Source organism: Mus musculus, chromosome 8, assembly GCF_000001635.26.
Source record: "Mus musculus strain C57BL/6J chromosome 8, GRCm38.p6 C57BL/6J".
Lineage (NCBI taxonomy): Eukaryota > Metazoa > Chordata > Mammalia > Rodentia > Muridae > Mus > Mus musculus.
Window position 1 is genome coordinate 105289698 of NC_000074.6, and position 15761 is coordinate 105305458.

At 51.3% G+C, this 15761-nt stretch overlaps 2 protein-coding genes across 5 annotated transcripts; one reads left to right on the top strand and one right to left on the bottom strand.

The window, feature by feature from the left end:
• Window positions 1–225: 225 nt before the first annotated feature.
• On the bottom strand, window positions 226–7269 carry Exoc3l (exocyst complex component 3-like). Of its 4 annotated transcripts, none has more exons than XR_878821.3 (14): window positions 6209–7269; window positions 5929–6009; window positions 5563–5738; window positions 5268–5487; window positions 3555–4164; window positions 3365–3482; window positions 3155–3280; window positions 2952–3052; window positions 2638–2748; window positions 1226–1457; window positions 985–1107; window positions 752–907; window positions 535–659; window positions 226–453 (listed from the first exon to the last, which is right to left on the bottom strand). XR_878821.3 is itself a non-coding variant. In NM_177788.5 (14 exons), the coding sequence occupies exons 2-14, from the start codon at window positions 5960–5962 to the stop codon at window positions 264–266; spliced, it is 2220 nt and encodes a 739-aa protein (NP_808456.1). In that variant the 5' UTR covers window positions 5963–6009; window positions 6209–6416; the 3' UTR covers window positions 226–263. The 4 variants fall into 4 exon arrangements, 3 of the variants coding, with proteins under 3 accessions (NP_808456.1, XP_006531133.1, NP_001344308.1); NM_177788.5 differs by having other exon boundaries at window positions 1226–1355; window positions 6209–6416; XM_006531070.4 differs by having other exon boundaries at window positions 1226–1355; window positions 5929–6049; window positions 6209–6355.
• A 696-nt stretch (window positions 7270–7965) lies between these two features.
• Window positions 7966–15673, top strand: E2f4 (E2F transcription factor 4). The gene is made up of 10 exons (NM_148952.1): window positions 7966–8178; window positions 8584–8693; window positions 8838–8999; window positions 9299–9342; window positions 10361–10422; window positions 10622–10919; window positions 11556–11768; window positions 14488–14535; window positions 14736–14780; window positions 14876–15673. The coding sequence occupies exons 1-10, from the start codon at window positions 8044–8046 to the stop codon at window positions 14989–14991; spliced, it is 1233 nt and encodes a 410-aa protein (NP_683754.1). The 5' UTR covers window positions 7966–8043; the 3' UTR covers window positions 14992–15673.
• The last annotated feature ends 88 nt before the right edge of the window (window positions 15674–15761 follow it).

A 15761-nucleotide genomic window follows, 5' to 3' on the forward strand; every position in this document is an offset into this window, starting at 1 on the left:
GATGAAACCATTTACTGCTTGCCGGTAGTAGATACATAGGAAGTGAGTACTCCACGGGAGCCCAGGGTTCGGGGCACGCAGTCCACAAAGAGAGCAGATGTCTGCATAGGTGAGATGCTGCCAGAATACTAGGATTCAGCCAGGATTATAGATGTACCACTGTGCACGGACCCCTAATTGCACTGTTGCTTTCACCGGCGCGCCCCCAACACATAGATTCAGACGTGTCGTAGACGTGGCTTTATTACGCAAACAGATGGGTGTCAGGAGCAGGGACCTGAAGGGAGGCAGGAGGACAGGGAGGGCGTAGGCGTCGGTACCAGGCTGAAGAGCGCCCGGCGGCCAGTGGACGGTGAGGGCGGTGGACCCGCCTGCAGCGAACTGAGTGCTGCCTGACGATGCTCTCGGGACACGTCTCCGCGCAGGTCCAAGAGGGCAGAGACGTGATCCTCGCTGCAGGAATACCACCACGTGCGTCAGCCCAGCCCTCCCTCGTCCTCCTGGGCCGTTCCTCCCCTGTCCCCTTCCTCGCACCTCACGTCGGGAAATTGCTGCCTCAAGCCTGCCACCTCGAGGCCAAGCAGTGTGGGGTCGTGGAGGTTGAGCAGTTCCCTCAGCGCGAGCAGGACGGGCGCGCAGTGAGCGCTCTCTTCCAGGCCCTGAACACATGGGAACAGGGTTTCCAGCGGGCCCTCGGCTCCCACCCAACTACAGAGATCCTCGACTGTCTGCCCTCCCAATGAGCTCTCACCAAACCAAGGAAAAGCTCTTTGAGCTGGGCAGCATCCTGCCGAAGTCGCTCAGCCGCCTGGCTCCGCTCGTCCGTACCGCGGCACACTAGGCGGCCCTGCATCAGAGCCCTTAGGTATTGTAACACCACGGTTCGTTCCGCCTCTGCCAGCAGCAGCTGCAGGACAGTAATCAGTTTGAATATAGGGTCCCACCAGCACAACCCCTTCCCCAGCTTTCCTCTCCTCGCCCTACCTGAACACCAGGCTTCCGTACGCGCCAGAAGTCCTGGCAGAAGTGCGACGTCTGCTCACACACACCATCTAGCAACTCAGAACTCAATAGCCACCGGCGCGAGGGCAGAGCGGAGAACAGGGGCTAGGGAAAGCATAGCACAGACAGGGCTAGGGAAATGATCCGGATCCCGTAGAGGCCACCATAAATAGACCGTGTTTCTCCCTCACACTACCAATCTAGACTGGGATGGCGACCTCACCTGGAGCTCAACCTGCAGTACTTCCAAAACCAGGCGGCAGATCCTCCTTTGTACGTCGTCCAGCGCAGCTTCCACTGGAGCTAAGACCCCGGAAGCTTCCCCGTCCGGCAGCAGGACCGAGACCGAAGATCTGGACCAAAAAGTGTGACTTCAGGACCAAGGCCAAGGCTCGCATGGCCCTCTAGGATTCATCCACTCTGGCGCCACCTTGTGGTACAGTGTCTGGTGGGAGCTGGGGCGGAAAGGGCGGCTCTGAATTTATGAAGGGCTCAGGTATTCTGTAAGGCTAGGAAGAGTATGCCCAGCGGACTTGCCTCTAATGTAACCTCAAGTTAAGTTATTCTTCCTTTTATTTTGTTTTAGAGGGGAGCTCTTAAAAGAGTAAAAATTCCCCGCATGTATGTCTGTCCTCTCTGCACACCACCAAGAGCATAACACTCAAGATAAGCCAGGCCTGGTGGAGGCTGACGAAAGAACGACTGCTCTTCCGAAGGTCCTGAGTTCAAATCTCAGCAACCACATGGTGGCTCACAACTACCAGTAATGAGATCTGATGCCTTCTTCTGGCTTGTCTGAAGGCAGCTACAGTGTACTTATGTATAATCATAAATCTTTGGGCCTGAGCCAGGCGTGGTGGTGCACGTCTTTAATCCCAGCTTGGAGGAAGGCAGAGGCAGGCGGATTTCTGAGTTCGAGGCCAGCCTGGTCTACAGAGTGAGTTCCAGGACAGCCAAGGCTACCCAGAGAAACCCTGTCTGGAAAAAAGAAAAAAAAAAAATCTTTGGGCCTGAACAAGCGGAGTTGACTGGAGTGAGGGGGTGCTGACCAGGAAGCAGAGGTCCTAAAAATTCAATTCCCAACAACCACATGAAGGCTCACGACCATCTGGTTCAGCTACAGTGTACCATATACATAAATCTTTAAAAAAATATATTTGCAGCCGGGCTTTGAGGCCAGCCTGGTCTACAGATTGAGTTCCAGGACAGCCAGGGCTACACAGAGAAGCCTTGTCTCGAAAAAAAAAAGGGGGGGCTGGAGAGATGGCTCAGTGGTTAAGAGCACTGACTGCCCTTCCAGAGGTCCACATGGTGGCTCACAGCCATCTGTAATGGGATCTGATGCCCTCTTCTGGTGGGTTGAAGACAGGTACAGTGTATTCATATAAATAAATCTTTTAAAAAATTTATTTCCTGAATGTAGTAGATTTAACATCTTTATCTAATATGATTCTCTGACGATTTTATTATTATCCAAATAATACTAGTAAGAAAAGTGACAGGTACCTTGTAATACAACTGATAATTAGCAGAGCGAGGATTAGAACCCCATCTTTGTGAGCCCAAAGTGGTTCTGGTGTGGGTGGCATCCAGACTTTAAAGGAACTCAGAAGTGTGTTAGGAAAAGTGTGGTACCTCAGTGCTGATTGGTGGTTGAAGGCAGACAGTAGGTAGGGCACATAGTGAGGGGCCACGGCGTCTCCCCTGAGATGGTCTCGAGAGAATCGGATCAGAGCGTCGCTGAAGCTGCAGTAGGCAGAGGAGCCTCTTGGGTTTGCTGCTAATGTGGCACCCCCACAGCTGCACCCCCAGAACTCTTGTCCCACTTTCAAGTATTTGTTTAAGGGTAACACACACACACTAGTGTGTCCTGTCCAGTTTACTCAGAGCCCTTGGGCTGTCTGGGAGCAGGGCTGGAGATTGTGGATGGGCCCCCCTGCTTGGCAAACCTTCTCAAGAATGCGCCCAGCTCTGACACTGCCATGTTATGCGCCCGCCGATGCAATGAGTCACTAATCAGGTTGGTCACTTGAATGTTTTCAGCCAGGATCTACAAGCAGGGAGGAGCGGCCTTCAGACATTTCCTAGACCCGCTGCCCTTCTCCCCTTTCCATATGCGAGCTGCCTACTTCCTTGGGTTCTTCCCACCTACCTGCAGGACAATGGCTGGCATTGGGGAGTGGTAGAAACCGGATGGATCTGTGGGGGGCTCCTGTTCCCCGCTCCACTCTGCTACCTCTCCATCCAGTGCCTTCTTCAGCCACTGAGCCACACTTACCTGGCAAGAAAGAGTAAGGAGCAGCGAGCTATATCAGGGTATTGACATGACGTTCAACTAGACAACCGGACAGTCACTAGTCACCTGAACCTGAGCCACAAAGGCTGCCTCCAGCTGCTCAATGTTCTCTGAGGTCAAGAGGGGCTCTAGCTGGGACACATCAGCCTCAGGCCCCAGTTCCAAGTTCCCCATCATTTCCTTCCTAGAGATGGATAGCAGGATGTCACACTGAGCCTCTAATCGTCCCACTTCCCGCTTCTCCAAGGACACTCACCCCGTGTACACATGCAGTGCCCAGTGCAGCAAGGCAAACGTGTCAGCAGCTCCTAGCTCGGGCCCCGCGAGGAGTTGCTGCACGCTACGGCGCAGGCCACTGTGCAGGGTGTGGGCCCATAGCTCAACCACACGGTAGCTTGGTGGGCAGCAGGGTGCCACCAATGCCTCCGCTGTTGCCAACTCGGCGGGCAAGGCTACCTGCAGAGCCTCAAGCCACCCCGCCAGAGCCCCTGGCTCCGGAAGCACAGGCGATGCAAAGTGGACCCGCTCCAGGCCCTCCTGTAGCGCCCGAAGACATCGCTGCCGCCAGTCTCGGGGTGCCTGCCCCAGGATTGTGCGCTCAGTCTCCACCTCTGCCACACGAATAGCAGCTACCAGCAGGGCTGGGTCCTCTCGTGCCAGCCGCCCCGCAGCTCCTGCAGCCGCCTCCACAGCTTGGCCTAGGGCCTCAGCCAGAAGGCCTAGCCCCTGGAAGATTGGCAACTCCAGACCTCCTAGGGGTGCCAGTGTCTCCTCTTTCAGCTGCTCTAGTTCCCGCAGGCTCACATATGCCTCCAAGAGTCGCTCAGAGTCTATCAGGGTCTGCGTGTGGGCCACTGTAGCCGGCACTAAGGAAGAAAGGAGACGGCTTGAGGTCTCAGCCTTCCCATCTGGGCTATGGGTACAGCAAGGGACACTGAGGTCTGGAGACTGGTGTGATGTATTAACTATTTAATAATAAGCATGGTACTGCGTCGGGTCATCTGAACATCCAGGCTAAGGCCTATAGAGTTGGGCCATATGTTAACCCCTGAACCAACAGACCATGAAATCAAGCATGCCGGGGAGGTGGGTGGCCGACTGGAGAGATGGATGGCTCAGTGGTTATGAGCACTGGCTATGATTCCCAACACCCATGTGGCAGCTCACAATTGTAACTCTAGTTCCAGGCCATCATAGTCCTCTTCTGACCCCTGCATGTACCAGGCACTCAAACACTCACTTACAGTAATCTTTAAAAACAATGTTACAGGGCTGGAGAGATGGCCCCGTCGTTAAGAGCACTGACTGTTCTGCCAGAGGTCCTGAGTTCAATCCCTAGCAACCACATGATGGCTCACAGCCATCTGTAATGGGATCCGATGCACTTTTCTAGTGTATCTGAAGACAGCTGCAGTGTGCTCGTATAAATAAAAAATAAATAAATCTTAAAAAAATGTTACAGGCAGACAAAATAAATGGAAGGCCATGCTGGTTGCTATTTGCCAATCTTGTTATGAAATACTTACAAACATAACTACATATGTATTGTTATGTATGTGTGTGTACATTGATGTATATATGTATGGATGCAGGTATGTATTGTACTTTGTATATATGTGTTATTTGGGGTGATGCCTGAGATTGAATTTAGGGCCTTGCACATACTAAACACATGCTCTACCAGAGCTACAGCCAACGTTCTTTCAGTAAGTAAACTACTGTGGCTATAGCCACTTCATGGAATTCCCGTGCTGACTTTAACATCCCAAGCCTGAGAAGCCCAGGATGAGGCGACTGCGCCTATTTCTCACACTCTTTGAAGCTGGGATTATTCTCTGGGATGTCCCTGGTGTCTCTCTCCATGTAATCCCTTTCCTAGTGCCCCAGCTGCTGATCAGAATGGGATTTGTGGATTCTTAGAAGCTAAAGTCCAGGGCTCTCCACCTCCGCTTTCCCCGCCCCCACTCACCTGCTTGTAGCCTTGGCAACAACCGAGTCAGGATCTGAAGTTGTTTGTGCTGGACAACACATTCCCTCAGGGGTTCCAGGGTTTGTGAGGTCCGAGACAAACCCTTTAGTAAGTGATGGGCCTGGCTCAAAGCTTCACGAGTTCCCTGCACAGCCTCGAGGGCTCGGGTCAGCTGCCACACACCAGTCTGCACACCTTCCAGGTAGGACTGCACCACTGACTGTGGAGAGAGGTAGCCGCTCCTAAGGCCTGGCCAGCCCTCCAGCCCAGTCTAACACTCCTGCTCCTCACCCACCTTAATTCTTGCTTCCAGGGAATAGTTACGCTGTATTTCACGGCTTCGGTACTGGCCCAGCCTGGTCAGCTGCTCTGGCCGGTAGAAGATGCCTGAAGCCCACTTGAGTGCTGCACCCCGAGCCAGCTGTTCGGCCCTCTCCTGCTCTGGCCACTCAGGCCTTGGGCAGGAAGATCCTGGGGTTGGTTGTGTCAGTCAGGGAGGGCCTGTGGCTAACGCACCTGCTGCTCTTCTGTTTCCTCGGGACAGCCCCACTCTTGGCAATCCTATAGAGCTCTAGCTAGACCTGACGGGAAAACCCAACCCCACTAATTCCCATTTGTCTTGACATCATCCTTCCCCAAGCCCAGCCAACGAGGCTCATACCAGGACGAAGTGTGGGCTGTATCTTGCTGTCCATAGTTTGCCTAGAGCTGCTGCCGATGTGGTAGGAGTGGGAGCGAGTGCCTGGAGGAGATCAGGCAGAGCGGATGTTCCTTGGGCTCCGCTGAGAAAGAGGAGCAGGGTCCTTGCCTACCCCCTTCAGGAAGTAAGAAGGGGATACCTGGGAGGCCTCAGTCCTCTGGCTTGGACTATGCAAATAGGCAAAACTGTAAGTCCCCTTTCCTGCTCTGTAACGCCCAGGATAGTTTGGTACAGAACTTACCAGATCTGACCGGTGTCCAGTTCTCCCTCCTCTGCAAGTGGCCTTGGCCTTGAGAGTAGCCTTCTCGCTCCTGCAGAGCTGGGCACACCCTCACTGCTCACGGGACCGGAGGGACTCCAGCTCCTTTGGCACCAGCAGCCAAATTCCTCTCCCCAAGGAAGCCTCTCTCCCACTTCACGGCCCAGAAACCCCTACTTCTCCCCCAAGGCCCCTCCTTCAAAGCAGAAAGGAAGGAAGTTGAGTCTCTGGCACTTTATTCCCAACAGGAAAAGCATCTGCATTGAGGTGGGGAGCGCTGGGCGCCATTTCCTGTTGGGTGGGGGCAGCTGTGGACTCCCCCGGTGAGCACCAAGTCTTGATCAGCCCACCTTAGACTTCTAAATACTCCGGAAACACATATGCATATTTAAAGCTGATTTGGCCTCAAGCTGGTTTGAAGGATGACCCCCTATGTGGTAGAGCCTCAGCAAACCGCAGTCGAGTCTGAGAACCACAGATGGTATATGCCTTGGTAGGGGAAAGATCACATGTGGTGAGGCAAAAGAATAGTGAGAGATGGCAGTTAGGGATCCAAAAAGCTACATTGTTCCTGTAAGTGATGGGGAGCTAGGGAGGACACTAGATATAATGGAGCACCACCCAAATCCACCCATCATAATAGACCCTCACTTCCTACTGTCAGAAGGGTTGACAGCTAAGACCTCAGGAAGACTACCCCAACTTCAGGCTCCATTATAACTAGAGCTTCCGAAGTCTGCTTTCTCACAAGTGTGAATCATCAATCAATTTGGGGAAGGCAATTTGTGTCCTAGAGGGACTGACCGTCATAAAGACATAACCATAAGTGATAACACTGTTAAAAATAAATAAGACTTGCAAGCTGGTAAGATGGCTCAGAGGCTCAGAGCACTTGCTCCTCTTGCAGAGGACAGGGCTTCAGTTCCCAGCACCTACACGGCAGCTAATAATAACTGCCTGTTAACTCTAGCTCCCAGAGATCTGACACCCTCTTCTAAACCTCCTTGAGCACCTGCACACATGTGGACAAACATAAACACATACACACACAATAATAATAATGATGATGATGATAATAATAATATAAACCTTTAAAAACTGCAAAAATAAATGAGACTTGCAAACACACAGTTCTTCCCATGTGTCAGAAAATGCCTTAAAGGCTTTGCTTATATTCACACGCAGGCAAACACCTTTGCATGGACTAAGTAGTGGTTGGAAATAAGACTCCTGGCCACTGTGAACTGTATGTAGCATGGAGGCCAGCGAAAAATGATGCTGGAACGAAATAAGAGATAGAAGTATGCAAGCTATTTATTGTTAGTGCTTGCTGTTTTGGCAGGAAGTAACAGGAACAGCAGGAATTATCTCTGAACATCAGGGAAGCCTTTAGAATAAGTTTTAAGCAAATAGGCTAAGCTTGTGGCTTATGGCTTCCCTTCCCTGGATGGAATGTTCAGGCAGTTAGTAGTCTAGAAGCAGCTTAGCAAGGAAGAGTCGGGTGGTTCTCGCTTCTCAACTGCCGGTACTGCTCACTAACTTCTTCCATTTCCTACCATACAATTTTTTCAGGTTTCCTAGCTGCCCTAAGGAGTTGTTTTGGTTTCCTTTGCTAATGATACATTTGCCGACGGTCCCCCGGAGTTTTGCGTCCGGATCAGCAGACGGGAGTTGCACCAGATACCCTGGGAAGGCGCGAGACGGAAGCGGAAGCAGCCTTGATAGCTCCGGTGGCCCGGCGACTAGGAACGGAAGCGGAAGTGGCGCCGCCGCCGGCCTCGCCTGGCCTGGCTGAGGGGAGGCGGCGGGCGGGCGCGATGGCGGAGGCCGGGCCACAGGCGCCGCCGCCCCCGGGGACTCCAAGCCGGCACGAGAAGAGTCTGGGACTTCTCACCACCAAGTTCGTGTCGCTCTTGCAGGAAGCCAAGGACGGCGTGCTTGACCTCAAGCTGGTGCGCTCCGGGCCGAGGGGGCGACTGGGGAGATGGGGGCACCAGGCCTGGACCGGGAGCGGGAAGCCAGCGGGGCGGCCCCACTGAGTCCTCCGGCCGCCATCCGTGTGCTTTCTCACCCTGATGAGAGAGGCGGGAGGTTGTTTCCATTCACCGAAGCCATTAAGCCTCAGCTCTGTCTGGGTCCCGGCTGCAGGTGCAGGCCCTCGTGGCCCTTGGCGACTAGGACAGGGAGCCGAGCATCAGAACACAGCTAAGCCAAGACTCTTCCCGACACACTCGCGGAGTGATTGGAAGGAACGCCAGGGTTGGGACATAAGACTACCTCCCATTCCAGACTAAACATCTCAGGGTGCACACTTTTTAAGAGTGGGGCTCCATTCTCCATTCTGTTCTACCTGCCAGGCAGCCGACACTCTTGCTGTGCGCCAGAAACGGCGGATCTACGACATCACCAACGTGCTGGAAGGCATCGGTCTGATCGAGAAGAAATCCAAGAACAGCATCCAGTGGAAGTGAGTGTGGGCTGTTTGGGGAGGGCAGAAGTGTCAGGGGTGTTGGGGTTGGGAGGGGATGGTGATGTTTATAGGAGAGAGTTGGGGTCTGGCACCCAGAGATCTTAGGGATCCCACGCTCAGTCTCTCAATCCCATGGTTCAGGGGCGTCGGGCCAGGTTGCAATACCCGGGAGATCGCTGACAAGCTGATTGAGCTCAAGGCAGAGATCGAGGAGCTGCAGCAACGAGAGCAAGAACTGGACCAGCACAAGGTGTGGGTGCAGCAGAGCATCCGGAATGTCACTGAGGACGTCCAGAACAGCTGATATCCTCTGCCAGTCCCTGCCTCGGGGAGTGGGCAAGGGGCGCTCAGCTGGTTTTGCTCTGTGGCGCTCTGGGTCCTGTACCTCTTAAAAGAATGCTCCAGCAACCCCTGGTCAGATTCAGACGGGAGGCTCCAGTCTCTTCCAGCCTTAGCCCATGATCCTTACCCACCTGGACCCCAGGTTCCAGAAATTTCCTCTGAGGGCTGTGTGGAAGGCATAGGCTGAAACATTGGGTCTCTTCTGTGGTCTGCCATCTGGCACAAAAAAAAGCCTCAGCTGTTCTCCTTAACCCCCACACCTTGGCCTACGTGACTCATGAAGACATCTGCAGATGCTTTGCTGGTGAGCGGAGCCTGGGTAGAGGGAGGTGGGGGGTGGGGCTGAGCTAAGTCATGGACCCATGGTCCAAAAAGAAGTTCCAGCTCTCGAAGGTTCGTGATGCCTACTTAAAGAGAAACAGGCAGCAGGTGTCAGTTTGGAAGTCACTGGGACTCTGTAGGGTACAAGAGTCCCCAGTGTGTCCCTGGGTTTGCCCTTATCAGCAGTGTTCTCTGAGTTTGGTTCTTGGGCAATATAGTGGCACAGAGGAACAAAAAGAATTTGTACATGTAACTTGTGTGCACAATCTTACATACTTGTATGTAGGGGTCGGTGGTGTCTGTTTCTAATTTGTACTTAGTCCCACTATGTATATACGAATTGTTCCTTTTTTTTTTAAGATTTACTCATTTATTATAATATGTAAGTACACTGTAGCTGTCTTCAGACACTCCAGAAGAGGGAGTGTCAGATCTCATTACGGATGGTTGTGAGCCACCATGTGGTTGCTGGGATTTGAAGAGCAGTTTAGTGCTCTTAACTGCTGGGCGATCTTTCCAGCCCTCGTTTCTTTATCTTATATTCCATCTTGCATCTTGGAAAAACTTGGTCAGAACATCTATTTCTAGGGATCAGCATCATTTGAAGAGTGAGGTGGTGGTACCTGTGGCTGGTGACTTGTTCCAGAATATAATAGTACATTTAATCCCAGTACTTGGGAGGCAGAGGAGAACAGATCTTTGAGTTTGAGGTTAACCTTGTCTACATTGCAAGTTCCAGGACAGCCAAGGCTACACAAAAATACCCTGCCTCAAAAAGAAGAAAGAAAGAAAGAAATGTGTTTGGACCTAGATTTTCTGAGCATGAGGTTTTGCGGAGAGAAGAATTTTTGCTGTACCCAGTGCTCTAGGGAGGTAGAGGCTTAATATCCAGTCTCTTAGAGACTGATTTCTAGTCCTGCTCCAGACAAGACAGGAAAGGAACAGACACTTGCTTTCTAATTGAGCTCATGGGCCCTGACACATTCTCCTTGTCGTTCTAGGAGATACCCTCCTTGCCATCCGGGCGCCATCGGGCACCAGTCTAGAGGTGCCCATCCCAGAGGTAGGTACTTATCCCTGCAGGGCGGTGTCGGCCGAGGGTGGATACTGGCTGTGAGGCTTGATAAGTTCAGGGTGGGGCAGGTAGGGGAGGCCTGGAGTTTGGGGTTATCTAGGTGGATTAGCAGATGAGGAGGACGACAGTCTGGCTCTGAACCAGGCAAGCAGGAGCCATGCCTGCTTACAATTCTGTTTGTCCCCAGGGTCTCAATGGCCAGAAGAAGTACCAGATTCACTTAAAGAGCATGAGTGGGCCTATCGAGGTGCTGCTAGTGAACAAGGAGGCCTGGAGTTCACCACCTGTGGCTGTGCCTGTCCCTCCCCCTGACGATCTACTCCAGAGTCCACCTGCTGTTTCTACACCTCCACCTCTGCCCAAGCCTGCCTTAGCTCAACCCCAAGAATCCTCTCCTCCAAGCAGCCCCCAGCTAACTACCCCCACTCCTGTCCTTGGCAGCACTCAAGTCTCAGAGGTGGCATGCCAGACATCTGAGATTGCAGGTGAGACAGTGGTAAGGTGTGATGGGGTTTTGTGTTTTGGTTTTTGTTTGTTTGTTTGGTTGGTTGGTTTTGGTTTTTTTTTTTTTTTGGACTCCACAAGAAGCTTTCTGTGTGATGGCGTGCTGTGCTAAGAATTAGAAGTCCTTGAGTCCCCACTGAGCTTTCCCTGGTGTCACAGTGAATGTGCCCCTTTAAATTACTCTTTTCATTTATTATTATACATAAGTACACTGTAGCTGACTTCAGACACATCAGAAGAGGGCATGGTTGTGAGCCACCATGTGGTTGCTGGGATTTGAACTCAGGACCTCCGGAAGAGCAGTCAGTGCTCTTAACCACTGAGCCATCTCTCCAGCCCTGAATATGCCCTTTCTAACAAGGAAGCTTTGACTCTATAGGCAACATTACTAGGGCAGTTTATCCCAAATTGGACAGTGTCTGACGGATCCTGGTGACCCCATGAGTCTCCCTCCTCCAAGACTTGTGTTCTATAGTGATCTTTTCTAGATGTTTCTTGGTAACTAGTCTAAGTCTCCTTCGGTTTGGTTACCACACTGGTTGTCCTGGCCATAGGATCTAGCCTATGGCAGCTGTACAATCCAGTTCCTGACTGTGTGGTTTGGGATGTGGTTGCAGTGAGTGGTAGCCCTGGAACTGAGAACAAGGACAGTGGTGAAGTCAGCTCACTCCCACTGGGCCTGACAGCACTGGACACTCGGCCTCTGCAGTCCTCTGCACTGCTGGATAGTAGTAGCAGCAGCAGCAGCAGCAGCAGTAGCAGCAGCAGCAGTTCATCTGGACCCAACCCTTCTACCTCCTTTGAGCCCATCAAAGCAGACCCCACAGGCGGTGAGTACTTACTGAGAGGTGGGGGCTAGCAGGGAGAGTCTAGCCCTAGCCCATTGTTGTATCAAACACTTGGAGTTGGGAGTTCCTTTCCTGCTAAGCTCAGCTCTCTGCCAGCCAGAGAAGGATGTCTAATCTCAGGGTCAGTGCTGGTGCCTCTTGCTCCTTCCTGGGACTCCATTTCCCTCTGCTGCCACTTGGAACATCACTAATTGAGATTTGCTACTCTTTGTATTCACCTCACCTTTCTGTTTTCCTTTTTTTTTTTTTTAAAGATTTATTTATTATATGTAAGTACACTGTAGCTGTCTTCAGACACACCAGAAGAGGGCGTCAGATCTTGTTACGGATGGTTGTTAGCCACCATGTGGTTGCTGGGACTTGAACACTGGACCTTTGGAAGAGCAGTCGGGTACTCTTACCCACTGAGCCATCTCACCAGCCCCTGTTTTCCTTTCTTTGTGTGGATGCCTTTAAAATTAGGCCGTACCACAGTGGGGTAGCTCTGCTGCTGTTGGTGTAGTGCCTGGCCCAGCAGGTTTCTAAGGTCGAGATCTGGTGCTTTCTTGGTCTCTGCTGATGCTCTTTCCTCCTTTGTCTTTACTGTCAGCTCTTGGCTTTTCTACCTCACTGGCATCTGACAGTTCCTTAGTTATTGGTACTTACCATTTTATATCTGGGGTGGGCCTCAGCTCTGGGGAGCTGATAGTAGGTTTCAGCCTCTACATAGTGTAGCTCTGTTACCCAGTCTTCTATGTCTTGCATCTGTCTTCTGCACCTCTGAACTTAACCATCCTGCTTCCACTTTGCCTTTCAAGTTCTGAGTGGACTCTATCAGCTGGCTCTAGTCACCACCAGGCTTAAGACGTCTCTGTGTCCTCTCAGTTCTGGATCCCTCGGCTACCCACTTTACATGGGTTAGGTAAAGTCTGCGAAGCATCTCTTCTCATCCCTCTTAGATCCTCAGCACACCAGAAAACTATATGCCATTTTAATTTTAATTTATAGTCATCCTTTAGAACATTTTATCTAATCTATATCTACCTATCAGTAATTTCATATATTTATGCTTTTTTTTTTTTTTTTTGTCTGAGACAGGGTCTCTGTGTAGCTGTGGTTGTCCTGGAACTTGCTGTGTAGACCAGGCTGGCCTCTGCCTCGGGGATTGTGGGATTAAAAGATGTGTGCCACAGCCAGCTCTCTATATTTTGACCATTTACAAAATGACCCCCTTTGCCCTCCTAGTACTTCCTTCCTCTTCCATTCTCATGTTCTCATTCTAGTGAGCACTACATGTATGCACAGATCCAAAGACAATGACTCCCTCTTTCCCAGCTAGTCGGATGGCTTGATCTTGTGTAGGTAACCATAGAGGCTTGTGAGTTCATGAGTACAGTGACCATGTTAAATCCAGAAGATGGTCTTTCACAATGCTCTTCCCCATCCTGTGGCTTGTACAATCTTTCTTACTCTCTTTAGCAATATTCCCTGAACTTTAGGCAGAGCGCCCAACATAATCTCAGCAGTTTATCAGTTATGAGTTTCTGCATTGACTCCTGCCATTTTCTCTAAGCAACAAAGAAGCATAAAAATTGAGGAGGCAGTTTGGTAATGTGTGCATTTAACAAAGCAACAGCAGTAAGTTCCCCCTAGGGTCAACAATCTCTCTAGCCATGGTGTTTGACAAGGTTTACAGTATCAGTCTGGTAGGAATTACTTCCTGTGGAGCTGGCCTTAAAGACAAGGAAAGGGGTTGGTTGCCCTCATAAGTTACGCCACTACTGTACCAGGAGGCACATTGCCACATTGCCAGGTAGGTTGGTATTATATCGTGCATGGTCTATTGCCTGTTAACCCATTAAACCATCCTTTTCTTTCTTTCTTTCTTTCTTTTTTTTTTTTTGTGGATTTTTTTTCAAGACAGGGTTTCTCTGTGTAGCTCTGGCTGTCCTGGAACTCACTTTGTAGACCATGCTGGCCTCAAACTCAGAAATCCGCCTGCCTCTGCCTCCCAAGTGCTGGGATTAAAGGCGTGCACCACCACCGCCCAGCCATCCTTTTCTTTATTCTCAGAAATGGAATGACTCAGCAATGCAGTCCTGATTGGTATTTCTCAGTGTTTAAATACAGCTCAGTGGTAAAGTGCTTGCTAAGCATGAATGAGGACATGTCGCCAGCAACGACAGGAAGCGCTGGGGATGGAGAGTGATGCATGTGCATTCCTGCCCCCAAGATGTTCCAGGGATTGGCATTAGGATGTCAGTGTTCCAGACAAGCATTTGTGCCTGATGCCTTATTTCATTGTCGTCTACCCCCCCCCCCCGAAACTTTAAAACATTTCGTGTGTGTGTGTGTGTGTGTGTGTGTGTGTGTGTGTGTGTGTGTGTAAATGTGTAAATGCTGTGTTGTGTACGGGCAGTGTTGGATTCCCCTGGAGCTGGAATTAGACGTGGTTGTGAGACAGGGCATCCATCTTGTGTAAGACAAGATGTGCACTGCTGGCTCAGAAAGGGGGTTCTACAGTGCCTCTGAGAATAGCTGGATGTGTCACCTGCACTAGACCTTTGGTAGCCTTGGCTCAGCATCGAAGAATGTAGGTCAGCGGATAAAAACCTGAGGAATGTGTAGAGCCCTGGAGCCTAGTGGTGTACGACGTGAAGCAAGCTGAACTATAGTAGAACTCAGCTGAGCTTCCTGTGAGCTTGGCTTTCTTCTCTTTCAGTTCTGGATCTCCCCAAAGAGCTGTCAGAAATCTTCGACCCCACGAGAGGTAGGCGGTGTTCCTCCTTTTGATTGGATGCAGGGCATAAGGAGCATAGTTTGAGTTCTGGGTTCCCTTCTAAGGGTATCTGCTGGGTATCCCAGAAAAAGGGTGAGGTTCCTAATGGGCCTGTGTGGGGGTCTCATTCCTGGGCTTTGGTGGGTGGAGGCGCAAGAGCCAGAATCTGAATGAATTGTGTTCATTCCCAGAGTGCATGAGCTCCGAGCTGCTGGAAGAACTGATGTCTTCAGAAGGTGGGTAGCCCAGGAAGATAAGGGTAGCTGTGAGCAAGGGGGTGGGTGACTGCTGGGGGTCTTGGCCTAAGACCTCAGCCTAATGCTTTCTGCAGTGTTTGCCCCCCTCCTCCGACTTTCTCCACCTCCCGGAGACCACGATTACATCTACAACCTGGACGAGAGTGAAGGTGTCTGTGATCTCTTTGATGTTCCTGTTCTCAAACTCTGACTGACAGGGACATGTCCTGTGCAGCTGCAACCCAGACTGTCTGGGCCTGGAGCCAACTAGGGACTGCCCCCCACCCCCACCCTAACCCCAAGAGCCCAACTCTTGGCTTACTCAGCCTTTTCTGGTCGCTCAGTTCGGGCTGTGCTCTCCTGTCTTGCACTGGCACTTGTGACTGTGCTAGCATAGCTGGGCAGAGAGCTTAGCCCTCTCTACATGGAGCCTTCCCCAGCCAGGCTCAGCTGCCCCTCAGTGGCACCTCTGCCTTGTTCCTACCAGTCACTATGAAGGAGGTTCAGAGAGAGGGTGGTGCTGGGTGGTTGCCTACCATCACCTTTCCTTTCCCACCTGCTCACCCTGCAGCCTCTGGACATCTCGGATGCTCCCTGAGAGTCCTGGGATCTCTGGGCAGTCATGGTGGAGGGGGTTAATAAGGAATTGCTGTGTCTAGCTAGGAGTCTGGGAGGGTTGGTACCTAAGAATGGCTCCAGCTCCTGCCCACCCACCCCCATCTCCCTTCACTTCCACTTATTCACTTACCCTCATTTAGAGCCATTGCAGAGATTTAGAAAGATTTACAGTAACGAATGAATTCCTATATAAAGATTATTTTTATACTTTTTTCAACAAAAGGAAATGTAATATTTGTACAGCATTCAAGTGAATAAAGACATGCCTAAGGCTATCTCTGATCTGGTTCTTTGGGGCCCCTACCTGGGACGCTGGATTGTTGCTGAGACTGGGTGGGTCACCTTACTGGAATGGGAGGTGTG

Coding starts and splice junctions, on each gene's coding strand:
- Exoc3l (NM_177788.5), bottom strand. CDS start 5,962: ATGGACAGCAAGATACAGCCCACACTTCGTCCTG. Junction 3,281..3,364: donor CCTTTGTGGCTCAGGTTCAG/GTGACTAGTGAC, acceptor CTTTCTTGCCAG/GTAAGTGTGGCTCAGTGGCT. Junction 2,749..2,951: donor CTGGGCGCATTCTTGAGAAG/GTTTGCCAAGCA, acceptor TGCCTACTGCAG/CTTCAGCGACGCTCTGATCC.
- E2f4 (NM_148952.1), top strand. CDS start 8,044: ATGGCGGAGGCCGGGCCACAGGCGCCGCCGCCCCCGGGGACTCCAAGC. Junction 10,920..11,555: donor CCAGACATCTGAGATTGCAG/GTGAGACAGTGG, acceptor ATGTGGTTGCAG/TGAGTGGTAGCCCTGGAACT. Junction 14,781..14,875: donor AGAACTGATGTCTTCAGAAG/GTGGGTAGCCCA, acceptor TGCTTTCTGCAG/TGTTTGCCCCCCTCCTCCGA.